The sequence below is a fragment of the Fukomys damarensis genome, unplaced genomic scaffold, assembly GCF_012274545.1.
Source record: "Fukomys damarensis isolate Sample0158 unplaced genomic scaffold, DMR_v1.0_HiC HiC_scaffold_18, whole genome shotgun sequence".
Taxonomy (NCBI): domain Eukaryota; kingdom Metazoa; phylum Chordata; class Mammalia; order Rodentia; family Bathyergidae; genus Fukomys; species Fukomys damarensis.
In genome coordinates this window covers 4,148,192-4,172,210 of record NW_022900930.1, presented here as the reverse complement: position 1 = coordinate 4,172,210, position 24,019 = coordinate 4,148,192, and the positions used below count along the sequence as shown (strand labels likewise).

General features: G+C 48.9%; 2 protein-coding genes across 4 annotated transcripts in view; one reads left to right on the top strand and one right to left on the bottom strand.

Moving 5' to 3' along the window:
- The window catches only part of Ash2l (ASH2 like, histone lysine methyltransferase complex subunit), a 28,825-nt gene extending 18,996 nt beyond the window's left edge, over nt 1–9,829 (top strand). For 2 of the 3 annotated variants that reach the window (XM_010604767.3, XM_010604757.3), the window contains 6 exons: nt 1,189–1,356; nt 1,690–1,883; nt 6,074–6,166; nt 7,204–7,302; nt 8,198–8,257; nt 8,341–9,829. In XM_010604767.3, coding sequence (XP_010603069.1) covers nt 1,189–1,356; nt 1,690–1,883; nt 6,074–6,166; nt 7,204–7,302; nt 8,198–8,257; nt 8,341–8,448 — 722 coding nt within the window. In that variant the 3' untranslated portion in view covers nt 8,449–9,829. The other variant, XM_010604775.3, reaches the window with a different exon arrangement.
- Nucleotides 9,830–11,867: 2,038 nt separating this feature from the next.
- On the bottom strand, nt 11,868–16,888 carry Star (steroidogenic acute regulatory protein). The gene is made up of 7 exons (XM_010604790.2): nt 16,743–16,888; nt 15,663–15,776; nt 15,250–15,377; nt 14,087–14,245; nt 13,764–13,948; nt 13,226–13,319; nt 11,868–12,507 (listed from the first exon to the last, which is right to left on the bottom strand). Exons 1-7 carry the CDS (start codon nt 16,804–16,806, stop codon nt 12,394–12,396), a joined length of 858 nt encoding a protein of 285 aa, XP_010603092.1. The 5' UTR covers nt 16,807–16,888; the 3' UTR covers nt 11,868–12,393.
- Nucleotides 16,889–24,019: the final 7,131 nt, after the last annotated feature.

Here is a 24,019-nt window from a genome sequence, read left to right as displayed (position 1 = left end):
AGATGTAATCTTAACTATATCGTCTAGGCTGGCCTAGTCTCCCTGCTTTAGACTCCCAAGTATCTGGATTATAGGCTTTTACCACCACAACTGGATTGTGTTATTTCTTTCTTTCTTTCTTTAAAATTTTTAGTGTGTGTGTGTGTGTGTGTGTGTGTGTGTGTGTGTGTGTGTAGTATACCGGGGATCAAATTCAGGACCTTGTGCTTGTGAGGTAGGTGGCAGCACCACTGAGCTAAATCCCTGGATGTCTTGTCATTTTTAAAAGTCTGGAATTATTGTTAAGTTTGTATAGGTTCGAGGCATGGTGGTACACACCTGTAGTCTTAGCACTTCCATTTAGGAGGCCAAGGCAGGATTATCACTGCAAATTCAAGGCCAGCCTGAGCAACATAGTGAGTTCAAAGCCAGCCTGAACTATATAATGAGATCCTTTCCCAAAAACACACACACCAGAAAAAGTTAATTTATTTTTACTTCTTGATTGATTTATTTTGCAGCTCTAGGTATTGAACCCAGGCCTGATACATGTTGGGCAAGTGTTCTACCACTGAGCTACATCCAAGCTTAAAAAGTTAAATATTTTAACCAGGTATGATGGTATATGGCTGTAATTCCAGCTACTCAGGAGCCTAAGGCATGAGAATTGAAAGTTCAAGGCTAGCCTGGACAACTTTGTGAGAATGCCTCAAAAAAATAAAAGAATAGTTGGGCATGGTGCCTCATACCTCTAATCAGGAGGCTGAGGCAGGATGATTGTGACTTCAAGACTAGCAATTCAAGGCCAACCTGGAGTATAGCAAGATCCTATCTCAAAAATCAGTAAAGGGTGGACTGTAGCTCAGTGCTAAGGAGCCCCTGGTGGGGGAAAAAAATTACAATCTTTTAAAGGATAGTTTACTCAAAATAGTGTCTAAACCTGTTACAGTTGGTTTGTTAAATTTAGGGGCTATGCATATGCAGTACAATTAATTTTAACCTATCATCTGAGTGTGGTTGCACTTAATAGTAGATCACCTGACAACTTTCTTCCTCTCTCCCCTTCGCCCTTTTGTCAGGGCCTCAGACTGGTATTCTTAGGCTCCTGCACTAACGCTCTGCCCTTCTGTGCTGTCTCACTGGCGGGTAAGGGCTCCCGTCCATATCTCAGGTGAGTTGCAGCCTCTCTTTGCATCTCCACTGCTGCAGCTCCCCAGCTGAAGATCTCTGATGACCGGCTGACCGTGGTAGGCGAGAAGGGCTACTCCATGGTGCGGGCCTCCCATGGGGTGCGGAAAGGCGCCTGGTACTTTGAAATCACTGTGGACGAGATGCCGCCAGATACTGCTGCCAGGCTGGGATGGTCCCAGCCCTTAGGTAAGCTGGAACCCTCATGTGGCCACCGCAGTAACTGGGTTTACCTTATTGGGGCATCACAGTCTGTGTCTGAAGAGTTAACCAGTTTGCGGTTCCCAGAGTACTTGTGAGAGCTACCAAATTAGCAGAAGATTAATATAAAATAAAGAGCAGTAGGGGGCCAGGGATTTAGTTCAGTGGTTCTGCTGCCTGCCTCGCAAGCACAAGGACCTGAGTTTGATCCCTGGTACCAAAGGGGAAAAAAAAAGAGAGAGCAGTAGAATCTGTTTGCTTTAGGAAACCAAAGTTGACCTGCAGTCATCCAATTTCTTACTTATCTTTTTGTTGGGACAGGTAACCTTCAGGCACCCTTAGGTTATGATAAATTTAGCTACTCTTGGCGGAGCAAAAAGGGGACCAAATTTCACCAGTCTATTGGCAAACACTACTCTTCTGGCTATGGACAGGGAGATGTCCTGGGATTTTATATCAATCTTCCTGAAGATACAGAGACAGCCAAGTCACTGCCCGATACCTACAAAGACAAGGTGAGTTCGTCTCCTCCTGGGCACCCACCCTTGAAGGCTGGGAAGTCAGCACCTGCAGCTGTGGCCTGTGTGCTGACCCGAGTTCTCCCTACACTCACGCACATTTTCAGACAGAGTGACAGAGGAGAGAATTTAAGTCAGTGCCCAAGCACCCATCACCTACCTTCTATCATTCACATGTTTAGATCCCTTCCACCCATCCGTCCATTCACCCTTCTTATACATGACAGAAAATGGCAAATATGAGTATGTTTCCATCCCTTCAGTGTGTGTTTTACTAGCTAATGTTCAACCTTGTTTAGTTTTGTCTTTTTTGTGGGGAGGAGGGTTGAGACAGGGTCTCACTATGTAGTTCAGGCTGGCCTTGACCTCACTATGGAGCTCAGGCTGGGAACTCACAACGGTCCTCCTGCCTCAGCCTCCTGAGTGCTGGGATTACAGGCGTGCACCACTATGCTGGCTAGTTCTGTCTTTTGATACAAAATATATGTAAAATGAAATGCACACAGGGCCAGGGATATAGCTTAGCATCAAAGTGCCTGCCTGGCAAGCACAAGGTCCTGAGTTCGATCCCTAGTACCAAAAAGAAAAAAAGAGAAATGCACACATTGTAGATGAGCATTCACTGAGTTCAAGTTTGACCTAACCCCCCACTGGGATATATATATATACTGTTAGCAGTTTCCTCTTTTCTTAGTTGGTTCTGATCCTCAAGCCTGTAGAGGCAGCTGCTGTTTTAATTTTTTCTACTGTAGCTTAGTTTTTACCTATTCTTTTTTTTCTTTTTTTTTTTGAGATGGGCTCACAGTGCACTTCAGGCTGGCCTTGAACTCACATTGATCCCCCAGCATCAGCCTCCGAAGTGCTGGGATTACAGGCCTGTGCCACCATGCCCAGCCTAGTTTTTGCTTTTCTTGAACCTAATGCAATCATTCAGTATGTAGTCTTGGGGGGGTGGGGTACCTGGGATTGAACTCCAGTCCTTCTGCTTGCAAGGCAGGTGCCAGAACTGATGAGCTAAATCCCAGCCCAATACGTAGTCTTCTGTATCTGGCTTTTATCATTTGCGCCAACACTCTTGGGATTCATCTGCATTGTTCATTGTGTCTGCAGTTCCGCTGTTCTGCAGGTTTGTATTCCATTGCATGCCCGTCATAGCACAACCCAACTTACATCCCAGCATGTGCCTGGATGGTGGCAAATGGGAGGCCAGCCTGGTCAATCTAAGGAGACCCTTCCTCAAAAAGAATTATGAAAAGCCAGGATGGTAACACACACCTGTAATCCCAGAACTTGGGAGGCTGAGGCAGGAGGATCACTGTGAGTTTGAGACCGAGAGAATATGAAAAGGGCCGAAAGCATAGCTAGTGGTAGAGCAACCCCTGGGTTCTGTCCCCAGTACTGCAAAGCATAAAAGGACCACAAGATGTTTATCCATTTTTCTATTAATGGACACTTGGGTGTTTTAAGCTGGGGACTACTGTAAGTAAGGATGCCATGAACATTCTTATGCATGTCTCTCTGTAAATGTTTTAATTTTGAGGGTTTATTGAGTCATAGGGTGCTTACATTTAGTTTTTCAAGAAATGACTGGATTTCATCACCAGCAACCACGTATGTGAGTTTTAGATGCCAGCATTTACTGTCATCTTACTAATGTTAGCCGTTTTGATGGTTGTGTAGCAATATTTCATTGTGGCTTAAATTGGCGTTTCTTTGGTTAGTGATACCATTTTCTTGTGCTTATTGACCATTCGTGTATCTTCTGTAAAGTTTGTATTCAAATATTTTTTTTCTTGTTTTGTTTTCCAGTACCAGGGATTGAACTCAGGACCTTGCACTTGTGAGGCAGGTGTGGCACCACTGAGCTAAATCCCTGGCCCTTGTTTGGGTTTTTTGAGACGGGGTCTTGAGCTTGCTATAGTTCAGGCTGGCCTTGAACTTGTGGCCATCCTCTTGCCTGGCAGATTTATTTTTTGACTGGGTTATCTTATTTATTTGCAGAGTTTCCCTCTGTGTTCTAAATTATAGTCATCTGTCAAATAAGGTATTTCTCCTTCACTGTCACTTATCTATTTACTTTCTTTTTTTCCTATTTACTTTCTTACTAGTGTATTCTGGTTCACCCAAGTTTTAATTTTTTTTTTTTCAAGTTTTAATTTTGGGGAAGTCTGATTTACCACATTTTTGTCAGGAATGGTGGTGCACACCTGTAATCCCACCTCTTGGGGGGCTGAAGCAGGAGGATCACCATGAATTCGAGGCCAGCCTGAGCTACATAGTGAGTTCAAGGCCAGCCTGAACTACATGGCAAGACCTTGCCTTAAAAAACAACAAAGAAAGAAAAGAAAAAGGAAGGAAAAAAGGAAGCATACTTTTAGCTTTTGCACTTTGGTCTCTGATCCACCTTGAATTAGTTTTTGTGGCGGAAAGTCAGGGTTCTTTTTTCCCCAGGCCTCCCAGCTTCCCAGCACTACTTGTTAATTCCTTTCCTGTCTCCGCTGGCTTTCTGTGGGATCTATCAGGAAATCCAGATGGCCACCTAAACAGATTTATTTTTGGACCCTGCCACCCTTTTGTCATCCTGGATCCTGGTTGCTTCAGAGTGTATGTCTCTGCACTGGCTACTAGGGGCCGGGGGTAGAGCTGCGGAGGGATTGGTCTGGCACACAAGGCCTGGGATCACTCCCAGACCGCCAAAGTAAAGCATAAACATAAATAAATAAATGAAATAGTGGATGTCCTCTGAATTTGTTCGGAAAAGGAGCAACCCCAGATCTCATTTTACGAAGAGCACCGCACTCCCGGCTCATGCCCTGCTCCAGGACCCTGACGTGCACCACACTGGTGCCTGTGGTACAGAAGCGGAGTCTGCAGCTCCCTGAAGAGTACACTGGGAATCTTTCCAGTGGTTCACTTTTTGCCTGCCATGCCGGTGCATGCCTGTAGCTCTAGCCAAAAATTAGTTAAACTAACTAAAATTAAAAAGTGTATGAATGTTTGTTTTTAATTTGTTAATAAGACATATGTAAGATAAAATACAATGGATCTGTCCAAAAGCTACATGTATACTGATATAAGTGATCTCTAGTGTGTATGGCTGAGTGAAATACTCAAGATGCAAAGCAGAGCTTGTAGTATGTTTTTGCCATGCACCTTCCTTGTATGTCTATCTGGCGTGTACTCACTTTTGCGAGGGAGACTGTTGGTGAGACATGGGGTGGAGAGAGATACTCTGCGTTTTGTGTGTTTATATATCCTGTGACCTGTTCTGAAACCATGTCTAAGACATACATCTACTGAGAAATTCATTATTTAAAATGTAATGAATGTTGTAAGTTCACTTGGGAATGCACAAGCTGAATAGGCTTTTGGGACTCAGGGTTACCTTGAGAGAAACAGGAAGCCAGCAGGAAAGTGTTACCTCAGAATAGTGCTATACAGTATGGGGCTTTGGACTCTGAGGGGTCATTATTTCTTCTTCCTCTGAGATTATTAAAAATGTGTGAATTTTCCTTTTTTTTTTTTTTTTAAGATAGTAGTTCAGGCTGGCCTTGAGCTTGTGATCCTCCTGCCTCAGCCTTCTGAGTACTGGGATCAAAGGCATGGGCCACCACACCCAGCTAGCTCATTTAGCCTCTTTTTTGGAATGGGGATTTAGCTCAGTGGCGGCCCTCATTGAGCCCCTTTTAATGGAGATTTTTGTTGTTGTTGTTATGGTAAGAATGTGTACTTATATGTATTTCTTTACAAATTTTCTTACTAAGCAACTTTTAAAAATGTCTAACAAGCATGACTGGCTGGTAGTTTTTAAGAACTACATAGTAAGCCAAATGTGGTGATAGACACTTGTTATCTGTGCTACTCCATAGACTGAGGCAGGAGGACCACATATTTGAGGGCAGCATGGACAACTTGGTGAGAAGCCTGTCTCAAGATAAGGTAAAAAGAAGGGATAGGGGTATAGTAGTAGTAGATCATTACCTAACGTGTGAGAGGCCCTAGGTTCCACCCCCATACCGAGAAGGAATAAACACAGTTTTAGTTCAGAATCTGACAGAACTCCATGGTGAGGATTTCTGTCCTCTGTGGTGAGCACAAGGACTCTGCTCTTCGTGTGAGTCTGACTTGGTTATCTCCATGATGCAGCCAGAGCTTCACTGTGCCTGTGTTTCCTCTTGGTTTTCAAGGCTTTGATAAAATTCAAGAGTTACTTGTATTTTGAGGAGAAAGATTTTGTGGATAAAGCTGAGAAGAGCCTGAAGCAGACTCCGCACAGCGAGGTGAGTGAGTCATGGACATAAAATCCTCAGCATTACAAGTAAGGAAGTGATGAAAACAAGGAAAATGTAGAGGGAGGATAAGGAGCTCAGAGCCCTGCTCCCGCTGTACTGTCACAGTGCTACAGCGCTACAGCTCGAGGGGGTTGTATCTGTCATGAGCACTCTGTAGAAAACAGGCGGGATGGGCGGCCTGCTGAGGAGACTGGAGGCAGGCGAATCAGCTGTCCTTACCCACCATCTGAGGGAGCTGTGCGCCTGGGGGGGACCTCACGGGGTGGCCCAGCAGTCATGAGGGCCCCCTGACTCCTTTCCACGGCACAGTACGGTCTGAGAAGGATGGTACATCTGAACCAGCCTCAAGGGCCAAAGCCCAAGGGGAAGGAGAGTCAGGAGGGAGAAAGCTCTGCAGAGAGCTGGAAACATTGATGTAAAATTGCTGTGATGTGCCAGGGATGGTCGTGGTACCCTCTGGATAAGCAGGAAAAAGGGCATAAAGAAAGTGAGGACTCAGCTGGGCATGGTGGCACACCCTTTTGAGCCCATCATTCGGAACTCTGAGTCAGGAGGATCTCTGCAAGTTTGGGGCCAGTTGGAACGACATAGTGAGACCCTGTGTCAAAAAAAAAACCACAAAATGAGACTTCAGTTTTAAGATTCTAAGAAAACTTCAAAGTTAAAAAAAAAAGAAATGAGAACTTCATGAAAGAAAGAAAAATAACTAAGTATTGGTAGATACAGTTACAGGTGATCTGGAGAGCTGGCTTGCTGCTTTTAGACAAAATATGATAACTAGTGTAGTTAGAACCATTTAGTATAGGTGGCACAAATTCAGAAAGCAAATAAAAAAGCTGAAGTCGCCTGGCTTGGTACATGTTTCCATTAATTTTACTTTGAGCAATTGAGTGTACTCTGTAAATTTAGGGTACTGTTATTCCATAAACAATGCACTATTCTTGGACTGTTCTGTGTTGTTGGTCTGGCAGCAGCACTCCTCACGTTTTTAAAATTCCAAAGTAAAACCATGCTTTTTGTTTCAGATAATATTTTATAAAAATGGAGTCAATCAAGGTGTGGCTTACAAAGATATTTTTGAGGGGGTTTACTTTCCGGCGATCTCACTGTACAAGAGCTGCACGGTATGTATCCTGTGTTCATTCTGTAACGAAAAGTGTGATGGATCTGAGCCCTCGGGAGGCTGAAGGTTAGGGCAGGAGGGTTGTGGCGACTTAGAGGCCAGCCCGGGGTCCACAGGAACACCCTGTCTCAAAAGCAACCAAACAAAATAGTGCGACTGGGTTGTGCTGAGGAGCCACTGCCTGAGCCCTGGGAGGAAGCCTGAGCAGCTCCAGAGTTGCCTGTGAATGTGCTGCCCTGTCACTTACTGTCTGGTGGGGTTTAGGACATGAACCCCCGGATAAGAGCTGTGCAGTGAGCGTGCACACGCTTCTCCTCCGGAAACACGGGTGTGTGTCCAGTTCAGACCGTACAGGCCCAGTGTGTGTGCGTACGCACTTCCCGTTGGGTCACGTTAGGGTGACCGCCATAATGTGGAGCTGTGCGGACTGCTGAAGAGTGTGGGCCGAAGCCCACAGCTGTGACCCCAGCACTCGAGGCTGAGACGGGGGATCGCTGAGTTTGGGGCCACACTGTGGGTTGCAGGCCAGCCTGAGCTACATGGTGAGTCCCGCTCTAAAGAGGAGCAGGAAAAGGGAACGATCGGGCCCATTTCCACATAAATAAGATGAACACGTGGGGGTTTCCATATACTTGTAGTCTGTCAGCACCACTCAAGGTAAAAAAAGAAATCTTTAGTCTTTAATAGAAATAATACAGGTCTATTTCTGCCCAATTCTTGGTGGGCATTAGGATTTGGACCACTTTTAGCAACAGTAATGCATGTCTCCTTTGTTGAATCTGTACCCCAGGTATCATAGCTACATTGAAAGTGAAATTTTTCACATGTCCGATTAACCTCTTCATTGTTTTGTTTTGTGTTGTTTTCCGTGTCTGCCTGAACTGACTTGATGCCAGGTTTCCATTAACTTCGGCCCATGCTTCAAGTACCCTCCGAAGGACCTCACTTACCGCCCTGTGAGTAACACGCGGCCATGCCCCGGGACGCCGCCTCCCGCGAGGCTCTGCTGACGCCTTCCCTGTTTTTGCTCCTCCTGCAGATGAGTGACATGGGCTGGGGCGCTGTGGTCGAGCACACCCTGGCCGATGTCCTGTATCACGTGGAGACGGAAGTGGATGGGAGGCGCAGCCCTCCCTGGGAACCCTGACGGTCTGAGCTCTTTTCAGGCTTGAACTTCCTGGAGAATAAGGCTTGAGGTTTCCGTTTTTAACTCTCAACTGTTCTCCCAAAGATGCTGCAGGGCGCCGCACCCCTTCAGCCCGTTGAGAGGTGGGTGGCACTGCCCGCCCTTCCCTCACCGCTCCCCGTGACGCTCCCGTGTTGTGTGCCATCAGCCGGCAGCTGCCAGCCGCAGCCGCATTCACTCCCTGTAAAACGGTGCTGTCCCGTCTCTGCCGGCAGGGACTTCTTTCCTTGCTGCATTGTCTGAGGAGTGGTGCTCTGCACAACAGCTGACTTTCTAACAGACACCTCCTTCTGTGGGCATCGACTCTGCCTGCCTGGACCCCAGGCTGTGGGACTGTTCTGAGAACTGAAATCTGGCAGTATGTTCCGGGCCCATCTGAAAGTGCTTTCCTTTTGGTGTGGGTTTGGCTGCTGATTTTGAAGTACACCTTTTAACCTGGAATCTCTGAAACTACTAGGTCCCTAGAACTGGAATTGTGGAAGACTTGCTCCGCTTTAGCAGAATTAGATCCCTTCTCTGAATAAAACTTGCTCCCAGGTTTGTGTGGTACTTGGTTTACCTCGGGGCAGCTGTCTTAGCGCAGTTGTCAGAGACGTGGGCAGTGCAAGGAAGGAGGGCAGCTGGGAAGGAGAGGCGGATCTGATTTACAGCCCGCCCCTCCTGCTCCCGTTCTCACTGCCAAATCCAGCGCCTGGGGAAATCGGAATCTCAGCGTCATGAACAGGAGTTTCACAGGGCTAACGGCTTCCTCCACTTTCTGTGAACATGGTGTGCAGCCTGTTCCCTGCCACGTGTGTCTCCCTCATATTAGCTGACGATGAAAGTGCAGTTTGCAGGGCTGGGGATGTAGCTCACTGGTAGAACATTTGCCCAGCCTGTGCAGAGACCCTCAGTTCAGCCCACAGAACTGCCAAAGGAAAACAAGAGCAGTTTTCAGAATCCCAGAAACCACAGTAAGCTTTGTTTGGGATCTGTCCGGTTCCCCCATCTCCCTTAAATACACAAGTCTAGTGGCAAATGCAGTTCTCCCAGGTTGCCCAGAGACGCCACATCTAACTGTCCACCGGGTCAGTAAGCAGACTGGCTTAACAGGTGAAATACTGACACAAACGCTGCATACCATGCCTGTGATGCTGCTGAGTAGCTTATTTTTGTTTTCCTGTTGAAAAGTTTTTCCAAGTTCAAGTAGATTTTGGCATCATCACACAGTAGGTAGCGTTGATAATTTTATTTGCCTTTTAATGAACCATCCAGATTCCTTGTTTTGTCCATTCCACTTTTTTGCTTTGTTTTGCTTTAGGAGACAGAGTCTTACTAGGTAGTCCAGGCTGGCTTTGAGTTCATTGTGTAGCCCAGGTTGGTCCATCCTCCTGCCTCAGCCTCCTGAGTACCGGGATTACAGGTGTTCACCACCACACCCGGCTCTTGTCCATTCTACATCTTAACAGGAAACCGCAGTTAATATGATTGTAGGCTGAGGACTCAACCTGTAAGATTCTAGACAGCTACTAATGAATGCATGGACTGATCTTAGAAGACAGACTTGTCCAGGCATGGTGGTGCATTTCCAATACTCAGGAGGCTAAGGCAGGATTGCCCTGAGTTCAAGCCCAGCCCAAATTAGCGAGACCCTATCTCCAAAAAATAGTGACTTGTTTATAAAGCTTCTAAATCATCAGAATTTGAAGGACTCCAAGAAAAAGTGGGTGACATTTTATAAAATTAGGTTTGCTTCATAAATTAGAAATTACACTAGAGTGATTTTTCTTTTTAATATTTTATATTCAAGAGAGTGTCTGTCTGTGATCCTGAATTAATCAGGCCTTTTTGAGGATCTTCATCTAATTCTGCATATTTTCTATAATCAGATTATTAGTGACAACTTGTTTTATTCCAATGTAAAATTAATCAAGTTGGAAAACACCAACACATCAAAAAGACACAGAAACAGTTACATAGCTTAAAGGAGTAAATTACAGCCCAGCCTAAAACCGTGCTATTTGTTGAGAGCTCTGTTCTTTCCCTCAGCTTGTTCTCCTGAACTAGTGTATAGGTTGCGTTACCAACCTTTAAGCAAATAACTTCTCTTAGCCTACAGTGGGCTTTGCTTCTGCTGTAGAAGTGCTCCATGACAATCCTTCCTCAGAAGTTTCTGGATAAACAGTAATTTCATCTCTGCTAAAAATACTTAAGAAATAGCCAAAATAAGTTATAATAAATATTTCTATTGGCTGTTAAATTTTAATATCTCAATAAATAACCTAATAGTAGGGTTCCCACCACTGCTATGTCGTTTAATTAACAAGCTAGAACCCTCTTTCCAAATGGTGCAAGACATCAGAGCTATTAAAAGTAGAATGGAAGGGCCGGGGGTGTAGCTCAGTGGTTCTGGCGCCTGCCTTGCAAGTGCAAGGCCCCCAGTTCGATCCCCAGTACCAAAAAAATAATAATAAAAAAGCTTTGGGTGTAATTGATTTTTTTATCCTACTTAAATTTGGCAAAGTGATCCCATTTGTATGTGTGTGTGTGTCTGTGTGTGTTTTGAGACTCACTATGTAACCCATCTTGGCCTGGGACTCTGTGTAGCCCAGGCTCCCTGCTTCAGCCTCCCAGGTGCTGGGATTACAGCATGCACCATCACACCCAGCTCTAATTTATATATATTTTGGGGGGCCAGAGGTACTGGTGATCAAACATGAGACCTTGCGCTTGCAAGGCAGGTGGTGGCACCACTGAGCTAAATCTCCGTCCTTCAATTTATATTTTTAAAGCCTAACTTCTCTGTATCCTGGAAAAGGGAACTTGCTATTACCATATTATCCCTTCTTCTAGCCACTTCCGGTCCTAAAATGGCACAATTTTAACCTTTCGAGCAGAGAAGTTGGCAGCTCTGAGCCAAGCTGACAGCTGTGTAATTCTTTTCTACTATTTGGCATTAATAAAAATGTTACCTATCTTAGCAGTATTGTTTGTTATCTCGTGCTTGGTACTATTCTTCCTTTTAATTAAAAGGTAAATAAAAAGCTGCAGTTATAATTATCTTCCAGGGCCCCTTAATCAGCTGTCAGTTACAGAGTTCCTTAAGAACTGATTTAGTGGGCCGGGGATTTAGCTCAATGTTATGCCACCTGTCTCACAAGAAGCATAGGTCCCTAGTTCAATCCCCAGTACCAAAAAAACAAAAACTGATTTAGGTCTGTGCTTACCATGAAAATTAAATTTTATGAAAGATTTTTAGTAACATCCTATAAAATAGTTGGATGATATAAATCTTCAGTATTTCTTTCAGTGAGATTTAGTTTAAATCTTTCTGGGATGAGATTATGATCTGTTAGACTAGGTTTTTTTTAATAGCAATTTTAAAACAAGTGCAGACTGAAGTTCTTGTGTTTGTTATGACTCTTTATTCTGACTGGTGGGTGTGGGATGTGTAAGGAAGCCCGCCTGATCCTCTTGTGTGTCCCTGATCCTTCCTAGTACAGGAGCCGAAGGTTGCTGAGCACCTGGGAGAGGCCCTGCATGGTCCGATCCCTGCCTGGGGAGAGGCGTTCTTGAGCCCGATTCCTACATTTAGCATCCCCTGCACCTAGATCAGCCACTACACTACCATTCTAAAGATGGCTTTAGTGGATCATATAAGGGCCCAGAAAAATGTCTGACCAATATCTTAGGAGCTTAGTCTACATTCAGAGCTACTCAGTGGTGAAGGTAGAGGTCTTCTCTAAGAGTCTGCTTGCTGCTTCCTTGGTGCTGACACTTAATAGTCCTGGCCCTATTCTCACACCCTAAACTCCCCACCCCGCCCTGTCTCCAGATGATTTTAGACTTGCAGGCTTCTGGTGGGGATGTCCCTGGTGCACATGCAAGTCAGTTCAAGAGGCTCAGTGGGGAACAGCAGGCTGGTGTTTAATAGCAGGCTTCGGAGGCGGGGCTGGACTCCAGGCGCTTGCGCAGGTGGTTGGCAAACTCCATCTGCGTCTGTGACAAGACCTGGTTGATGACAGTCTTCGGCAGCCACCCCTGGAGTGCAGACAGGAGAAGGTATCTATCGCCGCTCTGCTCTGGACACCTCTACCCTGCCTGGGATGCAGCCTCCCAGCTCTGTGTACAGGTACAGTCTTGGAGTTGACCAGGGTCACAGACTACACTGCTGAAAGGCCGTGATGGTGTCAGGAGCACCAGATTTGCTCTTAAGACGAAAATCCAGCCCTGTCTTCACAGCCGTGTGACCCTGAGCAATCTACGTTTACATTACCTTTCTCACACTAAGACTTCTGGGCCTAAGTTTGTTTTTTCTTTCTGTTTTTTTATTTTTGAGATGGGGTCTTGCTCTGTAATTCAAACTGTCCTTGAACCTACTCTGCAGCCCTAGCTGGCCTCGAACTCACTCCAATCTTCCTGCGTTGGCCTCCTGAGTGCTAACTTACAAGTTTGTGCCTCCACACCCAGCTACGTTTCTTGTTTTTGAGACAGGATCTTGCTATGTAGCTAAGGATACAATTCACAGTCCTTCTGCCTTAGCCTCCCAAAGCCAGGATTAAGGTGTGCACCTGGCTCCTAAGCTTCCTTTTTTCTGAAATGATAACATAATCTAGAAATTTGATAACGAATACTCAGGGAACCACTCCAGGCTTTGGAGGTGGTAGGATAGCATCTGGCCATCATCACTTCCCCAACCCACAGCCTGTGACTGACTGTCTTTGTGTTGCTTTTCTCTCTGCAATCCACCATGCCTCACCTTGAGGTCAATGCTGAGCAGCCAGGTGAATTTGGTCTTGGTGGAGCTCCCAGCCAGTGGACGAAGCACCATGCAGGTGGGGCGCTGCTCGGCTCTGGCGGAGGAAGAGAAGGCAAGTCAGGAGCACACATCAGAGCTCGCCCTGACGCTGACTGCAATGGTTACTCCAGCCACATTTCTGAGCACCTTGTCCTTGTTCCAAATCTCATCGGAAGTCCCCTTTGCCAGTGGTGATACCCGAAGGTTGCACGGTTGGTTACCAGCTCTTCCGAATAAATGGTGTATCTAGAGTGGAACCTGGAGCCTGCTGCTGGGCCCTTTGGTTGCTAGATGGCAGGGAGTCAGCAACAGATTCTCCTGCCTCAGCATCCCAGGTGCTGCCACCACACCCAGCCAGAAAAAGAATCTTGTAGAAGGATTCTAGGGGTGGGCCAATAATTCATTTTTTGGGCTGGGGACTCTGACCCATGCTATACTTGGATGACTACCGTGGCCTGTTCGGAGAAGGGGTGTCTGAGCCTACTGCTGTCGGTCTTACCTGATGACTCCTTTCTGCTCAGGCCTGTCCCCGAAGTGTGTAGCCGTGCCCGCCAGCACGCAGGTGGAGCCTCGGCGCTTGGCACAGCGCACACTCACAAAGTCTCGGGGGCCCACAAGGCTCCCTGCTGCCCCTGCAGCCAACTCATGAGTGATGACGGTGTCTTTTCCAATCTTCTGCAGGACCTGCCAGGCCACAGGGAAACCAGATGACCCGTCAGCCAGCGCTGGGGCTAAGGACCATCCACAGCTTGGGTCCTTCGTTGGCCTGCCTTTGACACTGGACTCTGCTGGGCCCCTACCACGCATGTGGGCTTTCCTCACCTTGAGCTCCTTGACGTTTGGGTTCCACTCTCCCATCGCCTCCATCCGATCCACAAGCTCTTCGTAGAGCCTGTCCATGGGCTGATCCAACACCACCTCCAGCCGGAACACCTTGCCCACATCTGGAACTACTTTACTCAGCACTTTGTCCCCATTTGCCTGCCAGGAAGAAAACAGAGCTCTAGATGAAAATATTCTGAGCCTAGATCTCAAGGCAGCACTAGTCAAGGTGGAGAGGGGCCCGGCAAAAGGAAATCCAAGCTGAACATGAGGACACCTCAACCTGTCTGGATATGACAGAGTAGTGATCTTTCCTGCCACAGGTACAGACATCTACTGAAGACCAGAAGAGCACCCCACCCACACTCTTCTTGGTGGCAGATGGGCATGGAGGTGGGTCCAGTTGAAAAGACCAATACCTGACTGCAGGAGCTCAAAGATCCTGAAAGAGAAACCTGGGAGTGGGGAAAGTCTGGTTTCTATTCAGCTAACTAATTATATTGCATAAGCAGGATTTGGGGTGGGATCTTTAAGAGTTTGTTTTTGTTGTTTGTTTTCCCCCCAGTTAAACGCCTCATACCAGAAGGATTTCAGGCCAGAAATGTTCACTGAGCCCTTAGCAAAGATTAGTGCTGGGCTCAGTCTGGAGCTTTCTAAACTTCCATGCTTACTCTCTTATTTCCATTAATCAGAAAACCTGAGGAGAGGTTTTACTAGAACTTTGGTAGAGGACAGCATCTAAGCTGTTGCTGAAGATAAAGCCAAAGTCTCCAATAAGAGCCCCTGGCTTTGGGGACAGGCCTTGTTACCGGTCCCCAGTGAGTGCCCCAGACAGCTTGAGGCCCTCTCCCAGCCCCCTGTTCAGAGTGGCTGAGCACAGTGCTTTTGGAGCTCGGGTTCAATACTCTAACGCACAAGGAGCCATTGTGTCGGGTTTCTGCTTAATGGGTGTACACTGTATTCAGAGAGCAGCTAAAAATATAGCAACAGTGTTTCTCCAACAAGACTCCCCCAGGGAGAAGAGTTACCTGAGAGAATATATTCTTGGGAACTTAAAACTCCATGCTGCCCTGTGATTGCTGCAGGAGGCCAGCCAGCCTCCTGGGAGCGCTGAGGCTGGAGTGTGACAGTGGGGAGCTGCAGGTTTCTCACCCCGTCCTTACCTGCTGGCTCTCCTTCTTCCAGCCCTCCTGGTCACTGAGGATGCCCAGGGCTTTCTGCATGGCCTCCTCTCCCTGCTGGATGTAGGCCAGCTCCTGGTCACTGTAGAGAGACTCCTCCAGCTGAGAACCTGGATACCCAGCCAAGGAGAGACGGCGTTCGTCCCTGTCCTGGTCCCCGACCAGCTCCCATCCCTCCGATCTCAATGTGCTTCTCGCTCGGAAGAGCCAAGACCAGTCCCACAGGGTCCTGCCTGTGGGTCCAGGTAGGCAAGGGCTTGGCCTTAAGGAGCTCTAGGCTGGGAACAATGTGTCAGAACAGGTGGGGAAGGGGCGAGGGCGTCAGAGCCTCATGCACCTACTGGCATCCTGAGAGCCTCCCCTGGCAGAAGACCAGAAGCCGCAAGACTTCTTACCAAGCAGTGAGTTCCGATGCTGGACCTGGTTAATCCACGCACTGGGAGCTGGCTCCCCCAGCGCTCTCCGGTTCAGCTCTTGGCCAATGGCCAGCATAGTCTGGTGCCTTAGCCCTGCAGGGAGGGAGCAAGACTGTTTCCAAGGAACAGGAAAGTGGTTAAGAGAGGGACTGTTCCTGCTTAGGAGCACAGATTCCTAGGAGGGCAGTGCCCCGACAGCCAGTTCAGTACACATCACATCACCCTACACGGGCCACTTCTGGGGCCCAGAAATCTGCTCTGCTGGAGAGGCTGACCAGGGCCTGCTGCAGAAGTTCTGTTCAACCAGGAACATCCTACTGAAGAAGACAAGAAGGCTATCCCCTGGGATCAGGGAACTCCCAAGGCGGGAAGGTCCTGTGCCTAAGCAGCCGCCCAGGGTGCCGCAGTTCTGTGGGTACAGTAGCCAGGGCAGCCCCATCTCTGGCTGCAGGTCTGAGCGAGGCTTCCGAGCTCATTCAGCCAGTGTCACTGGAAGAGGGCTCCTCCAGCTTGGTTTTGCCCCCTTCAGTGTAAAGGGGGATTAACCCAAATGGCCTCCCAGTGAGCTCTTGAAAAGTGGCCCACAGCAGCTGACTCCTGCCCCAGCCTGGCTGCGCACTGCAACTCCCGCCCCACCCACTTGCGCTCCACCTGGCTCTTCCTGGTCCTGCTCCCTGGCTCCTTTGTCCCCTTTCCCTGCCCACACCTCAGGCTTGCTGGAGTCAGACACTGACTTCCCCCCTCTACCACTAGCTCAGACTTTCCTGAGCCTTGTCAGCCCTGAAGGAGGCAGTCCAGAATAGTTCAAAACTATTGGAGCCCTGGAAAGCAGGCCAGAAAGGACAGTCAGGGAGAGACAGAGGCGTCTCGCATCCAGCCCAGTCCTTCCAATGGGGAAAGGGGTCATCAGGGGGAGGGGACCCACCCAGGCTCACCCTCAGGAAGACACACCTGGGACCAGAGCCCCCGAGGCCTGGCCCTCCACCCGGGCTTTCCCCGCTGCCGTGTTTCCCGGGAGCTCGCGGTCAGCGCCCGAGTGCCTGCTGGCCTGGGACTCACCTTTCACGTGGCGCACATGTCTGTAGGAGCTCCCGGCACACAGCTTGAATGTTGCGAGGAGCATTGTGCCCTGGCCGACGTGGCCGCGCTGCTGCTGCTGGCCTCTCAGGACGGCTTCCTGAACCGCTCAAGGTCCACCTGTGACCTGAAGCATAGCCTGCACCATGTGCTCTTCTCCTTAAATGCCCCTGGCTGAAGGCTTTGCATCATCACTGGGAGATAAAAAAAGCCATCGTTCGCCGTGCAGAGGAAAGGGTCAAGGATGGACGATTGCCTCACGCTGCTGCTCCGGCCTCTGGGGGTGGGGGAGCGGGGTGCGCAGAAGGGAGCGGGAGGTTGGTGCCGATTCAGCGGATACAAAGGAAAAACAGTGGCAGCTGAGATGGAGCCTCTTGGAAGAGGACATACTGTACCTCTCAGAAGTTGAAAGATAGATTTCAAGGCTCGTCCTCAAACTGATTCGACAGGCCTGGAATCGAGGCTTGAAGCCTGCATTCAGGGGAGAGCACCCCCATGGTATGGTGCAGGCATCCTGAGACCTGTTCGTTGCACTTGGGGCAGCGCTGGTCCAGGAATGTGAGTAGGGGTCTGCAGAGTGCAGGAGGAAACGAGGCTGCTGGGGACTGAGTATCTGCCCTGACCTCAGAGGACAGGAAGGTTGACATCCAGAGGTAGAAATGACTCGTTCGTGGTCAGACCTTGGTTCATGGTTCTGGCCTTTGGTCCATCTGCACATGGTTCCTCGTGTGTGCCCTTGGACACCTGGTATGTTGAACTCTTCATTTATTTGCCCATCCAGTGTTAGAAAATACCTTGATCAGGCCGGGCGTGGTGGCTCACCCTGTAATCCCAGCACTCAGGAGGCTGAGGCAGGAGGATCACTATGAGTTCGAGACCAGCCTGGGCTACATAATGAGTTCTAGGTCAGTCTCAACGACATAGTGAGACCCTGTCTCAAAAGACCAAAAACCAAAAAAAAGAAAATACCTTTATCAAAGCCCCACTCTGAGTGTGTTCTCTTGGTGGGGTTTGCAGCAAGGGGGCCTAACAGTTCAGCCAGTAAGTTTCCAAAGCAGTCACCTTGGCTGGGGCCACACTCTACACCTATGTCTTGAGTCCTAGGCCAGAGGGTGTCTTAGGGGTCCTGACAGATGAGGTTCTTCCTCCTGCTTCCTTGAAAGTCCAATCAGAGATGAGTGGTTGTGGAACAAGAAAGGAATTTCTGGGAAGGAACAAGGACCAGCACCCTCGGTTCTGTCTTTGGGGACTGACAGTGGCTCTAGGATTATACAGTGGGAAGACGGAAGTGGGGCCGTAGTCTAGTGGTAGTGATGAAGCTATAGGCTAGTTGATCATCACCTTAGGCCTGGTTGCTCATTGTCTCACATCTGGTTCTGTGCTGCTGCTGGAGGAGCAGAGTGGCTTCCGTCGTGAGAAGGTCCCGTCTGGCTTAGGGTGGAGGCCTCAGGTGCCTAAGCCTGCAGGGCTTGCTGTTTCTGGGATTTGAGATAAGGTGAGAAGGACATGAGAAAGAACAAGCCAGAGGAGCAAAATGGAGTCAGACGGTGACTGGGTCCTTCATCAGGAGAGCAAAGGATGATTTCAGAGGACCCTACAAACACCTCCTAGAGGCTTTCTAGGGTAGCAGACGCTGGGCAAGCTGTGCTACAGGACCTGACATGTGTAGAACAGTGGAGACGCCAGAGTGCCCCAGTCTTCACTGTGGGAACCCAGCCGCACTCAGCAAGGACTCACAAAGCCTTGAAGGCCTCTGCGAGTCCAGGTGCCATCAGCCAGGCACCGGGATGGATCCTCTCCACACCTACGCACTGCACACGGAGGGCTGAGGACATGGGCAGGAAAAGAGGCGTGTAGAGAAGACAAGAGTTTATTCAGATCGAGGTACGCTGTCAAGGGGGACAGCGGGCAGCTTTGAAGTGGCAAATCACACAGGATGAGATTTTATGTGTCTGAGGATATGAAAGAAGGGTGTAGGCAGCAAATGTGATTGTGTAAAGAATGTTTTCCCGGATCACTTAGCACCTTAAAGATTTCCCAGAAGCATATGCACTGAGTTCAAAGTTATATGTTTACAGCTATAACTTTGACAACACCAATACTTCAGGCCACTGGTTTTAGAAAAGGAGATACACATATCTGTACATATCTTTTAGAGCAGATGCGTCTGGACTCTGGACTTTCACATCAGGCTTGTTGCTGTTTTAGATTGCCTGTGGATAGCCAGTGCCTTTATGTAGAGTTCCTTTGTTAAGAGCGTTAATCCTTTTCATTGCCAATGTGCTCTGGTGGCCTTGAGGCTGATGTAAAGCCAGTGTCACCTGTCAAGAATACTGGGAATGGAAAGACCGACACTAGCTCTGCCCCTGGCCTAGGCCTTGCCTCCTTCGCGTGAGCAGCCTGTGTCCTTCACCACTGCTGGGAGGTGGGGGAGGCCAGGACCACAGTGGAAGCTCTCTCACAGTCTCCCTAGCACGAGAGGCCAGGGTCTGGCAGAACCAGGCTGTGCTTGGACTGCTGCAGGGCAGGCAAGTCCCACAGCTCCGTCTCACCCCCGGTGAAGCAGTAGGGGTCCTGTGAGCAGCAGCTGCTGGATGCACTGTCCGGTCCTCAAGGCCCCTTCTGCAAAGCCTGTGAGCACCCGCACCTGGCGGAGTGGCTTGTGCCTCCGAGAGCTGCCCTTCCTCCCAGCACCCCAGCAGGTGCTGCCCCCAAGTCCTGATTTGCAGGTGTTACTTAGGCGCCATGGCCCTTTGAGCTCTCAAACCCAGCAGACAGCTGCAGGGGGACACAGACTGGACTCACTGCTTCTACACTGAGCGACCGAGTAGGGAAACAGTTGGGGCACCAGCTCTTCTTTCGACTTAGGAACCTGCCCATAAGCCCCGTTCCAGCCCTGGAAGACTCCAGAAAGAGAGGTGCCTGGCACATGTACAGCCTTGTGCACGTGTGTCTTCCCAGGGGAGGCTCTGGGGAGGGCAGTGGTTATTATGGGACCGGCTTCGCAGATAATGCTCAAGGCCAAGCTGCTTGGCATCCTGTGGAGAGTGACGTCCCCTAGGAGGAGGAGGTGCTGTGGACAGCCAGAGCACTGAGGCAGGTGGCTGCTGCTGATGTCAGAGGCCGCCACTGACTCGAAGTGGGCGGGCCGGTGACCTCGTCCAGTGCCAGATCTCCAGGCTGAGTGACTAGTTAACTCTTGCTGTCCCTCTGCGCACGAAGGTGACAGACATCAGGAAATTACCTCTACTTCTGGAAATCATCCATGTTCAGCTCTGACTTCTGATAAGGGAGAAGACCCCAAGGAAGGACATAGCAGGTCAGCAGGACAGCCAGAGACCACCTGCCTCAGCCAGTGTGCAGGGCTACCAAGGTCCCAGGGTCAGGGTCAGGCTTCATTTAAGCAGTGATCTGACACGGAATATCCACTATCTAGCTCTGCAGTTATGACCCTAGGGATGGGGCCAGATGAGCTTGCAGATGAGCCATTTGGAAGGACCGAGACTGGAATACTGGTTCTAGGGGATAGGAGCTCAGATAGGAAGGAGGAAGGGGTGCTTCTCTGGGAGGCTGGGGACAGAGGGTGTGGTGAGGGTAACCTGGGTAGAGAACGTGGGCGACACCGTGGAGGACTGAGGCTCGAGAGCTGGCTGTCCCGACGGACTTCTGTGCTTAGGATGGCTGTGCGTAGGGTAGAGTGTTCGAGAGGCAGAGGGCAGAGGCTGGGGAGCAATAGTGCCTACCTCTTGGCTCACTGACCTAGTTTTGTTCGGAAAGTGCAGGTTTTGTGTTCAGACCTCCAATGTTGGTCCCACTGTTAAACTTCATGATTGTCATGTGTACATATTTTTTTCTTTCTTAAGACAAGGTCTCGCACTGTAATTTTCTGAACTCACTGTGTAGCCCGGGCCGGCCTGAACTCACGGCAATCCTTCTGCCTCAGCCTCCCCTGGGACTGCAGGTGTGCACCACCGTGCCCAGCTGCATTTTTTTTAAAGATAAGGTCTTGGTATGTAGTTCAGGTTGGCCTTGCACTCACTAGATAGCCCAGGCTGGCCTTGAACTCAATGGCAATCGTCCTGCTTCAGTCTCCTGAGTGCTGAGAGGACAGGGGGGAGGCACCAAGCCCTACCTCGGTCGCTTGCCTCTAGCACAGGGATATGTTTTTTCCTCTTGCTGTATTGGAGATTGAACCCAGGGCCTTTGCACTAAGCTACATCTCCAGTCCTCTTTTATGTTGTTTTTTTAATTGTTGTTGCTTTGATGTTGAGATAGTATATTGTCGGCTTTCCCACTGAGATGGAAATTTAAGTGGGGAGAGGTTTATTTAGCTCGCAGTTTTTTACTGGGTTTAGTCCAAAGTCCGCTGGCTCCAAGGCAGAAACAGCATGGTAGAGGGACCTGGTAGGAGAAAGCTACTTAGTTCCTGAGGGCCGGGAAGCAGCGCGGGGAATGGTGCTCCGAAGACGGGTGAGGCCCGATGTAACGTGTGAGGCCACGCTCTCACGTTCGACCCGGACACATCCAGGGCGCGCTTAACTACTCTGATGCACTTTTTTTTTTCTTTTTTTTTGAACCAGGGATCAAACTCAGGACCATGCACTTGCAAGGCAGGCGCAGCACCACTGAGCCACATCCCTGGCCCAAGCTGTACGTTCCTTAATCCAATGCAGCCGACTTATCAAATTAATGGTCACAATCCACTCCTTGTCAACTTTACTCCAAGATACATCTCGGATGACATTTTATTTCCAAGTAAAGACAATCAGAAGTTTATAATGTGGACCTAATGCAACTCTCCTGCATACAACCAGAAATGCAGCAGTCTCCTCCCAAAGTCTCAACAGTTCTAGCATTTATAAAAAGGCCGAAGTCTAGTCTTTTCTGAGACTTAAGGCAAACTCTCAGTATCTGTGAACCTCTGTAAAAGTAAAAAAGACCTAATTAGAAAATAAGCCCTGAGCCGGCCAGGGACTTAGCTCAGAGGTGCTGCCACCACCTACCTTGAAAGTGCAAGGTCCTGAATTTGATCCCCCAGTACCAAAAAAAAAGCCCTCACATGATTTTTCAAGCAGGTAAGCCAGACTTAGATTTCCTTGCCTAGGGATTTTGGTAGGAACATAGTTATAAAGCGTTTGGTCTTTTTTTTTTTTTTTTTGAGACAGCGTCTCCCTTTGCAGTGTGAGTTCAGCCTGGCGTTTTGAACTGACTGTTGGCTGTGCAGTTCAGGCTGGCCTTGAACTTGTGGTGATCCTTCTGCCTTAGCCTCCTGAGTACTGGGATTACAGGTGTACACTACCACACACAGGTAAGTTTGTGGTTTTTTTTTGGTTTTTTGAGACACGGTTTCACTATGTAGTTCACACTGATGTGGAACTCACTATGTAGCCCAGGCTGGTCTCAAACTCACAGCAATCCTCCTGTCTCAGCCTCCTGAGAGCTGGGATTACAGCACCACCACGCCTGGCTATGTTTGGTCTTTTGTAGTGGCCTACACCAGAAGAGTAAAGCTGATATTATGTGACCTATACATCATTTAAGACAATTCTGAATTAGCTGCCAACACATACTATGGGACAGAAAATAAGTCAGTGGTTTCTAAGAGGCTGGGGAAGAAGTTAAATTACAATGGGCAGGGACAAAAAAATATTCTTTTAATTGTCTGTGTTACAAAAAACCCTGGGTCACAGCTTCTGAGGTCACCTGGGGGTCTGGCCTTGAGGTGGGCCCAGGGTCAAGCCTACCCCCTTGTACTTGGCCTGGGGACTAGAGACCACAGCCTGGACATTTCCCTCTATCCTGAGTCTCACAGCGAGAGCACTCGAGGCCATTTTCCTAAGTCTGGCTACATGGCAACAACCACTGATGTGTGGCTGGGACTGGCGTCCCGGAGGAAGGAGATTGGCTAGAGAAAGAGCTGCAGGCTGAGAAGGGAAGAAGACAGGCAGGGTGGCGAGTGGAGACGGCAGACAGGACACCTGTCCAGGGGCCCAGCAGCTGGGGATCTGGCCCAGAGCACAGATGTGCTCCATTTCCCCGGGTTGGTGGGTGGCTTCCTAATTCCTTCAGTGATACTGGGAATAGAAATATTTGCCCTGCCTGGCATAATGTGGGCCTGTAATTCCAGCACTCTGAGAGGCTGAGGCAGGAGGATCACAAGTTCCAGCCCAGCCTGGGCAGTTATCAAGATCTTGCCTCAAAATATAAAAGGGGGTAGGACGTAGGTTAGTGCCAATGCCTTGGGTTCAATCTCCAGTGACACACACACATAATTTTTTTTACACAAGGTCTGAGAGTTAAACTCCTAGGCTTACGCAATCGTGCTCAACTTCTCTACAGATTGCTTGGACTATAGGTGTGTGTCACCACACCCAGTTTAAAATGTAATTTTGTTTTTTTCCCTTTCAGTGCAGGTGTTGAACCCAAGGCCTCTGCTCTGAGCTACATCCCCAGCCCGGTTTTTCATTTTGAGACTGGGTTTTGCTAAGTAAGACACATAGGTGGCTGTGAGATCTGCTTAGTTGGGAAAGCAGGCAGCTGCGCAGCAGGCTCCAGCATTGGGGGCTCTCTGGAGGGTGATGTACAAGATAGGGCCGTTATCTGATGCTCAGCTGTGACTTGGCTCTCACGCCAGCAGGGAGGGCTCTGCATGGCCGCTTGGCACGCGTGCCATAGACTTGCCGGTACTGCTTCAGACGTTGGGGCTGCAAGACTGAGGCACATCCCTAGAGGCTTATGTTTTAGAGTGGGGGGAAGCAGGCAGTAAACCAGTACAATTCAAGTGGAACAGTGATCGTAGCCATAGTGAAAAATAAAGCTGGAAAGGAACAGGCAGGGCAGTGTATCCGGTAGACGTGGGCCACATGCACACCAGGCAAGTGCTGTACCCTGACCCCCACTGCCAGCCCCAGGGAATATTTGGAAGAGGTGGTCCAGGAAGGTGATACTGGAGCAGAGATGTGCATAGTGAGTCAGGGATCCATGCGGTTACCTGGGGAAGTGTGTTCTAAGGCAGAGAAAGACAAATTTAGCCTGATCCAGGGCAGAGCCGAGTTTCAGGGTTGAAAGCTATAAAAATTACCGTGGGACCATGATGATGGGCAAAATAAATCAGACACACAAGCTTAAATATCACATGGGTTCTCTTACATGAGAAACCCAAAGTATAAAGAGCAAAATAAAATAGATAATAGGAAGTAGGGAGATAGAGCATTCTCAAATGGGAAGTGGATCAAGAGATGGTGGGGTGGCAGGGATTT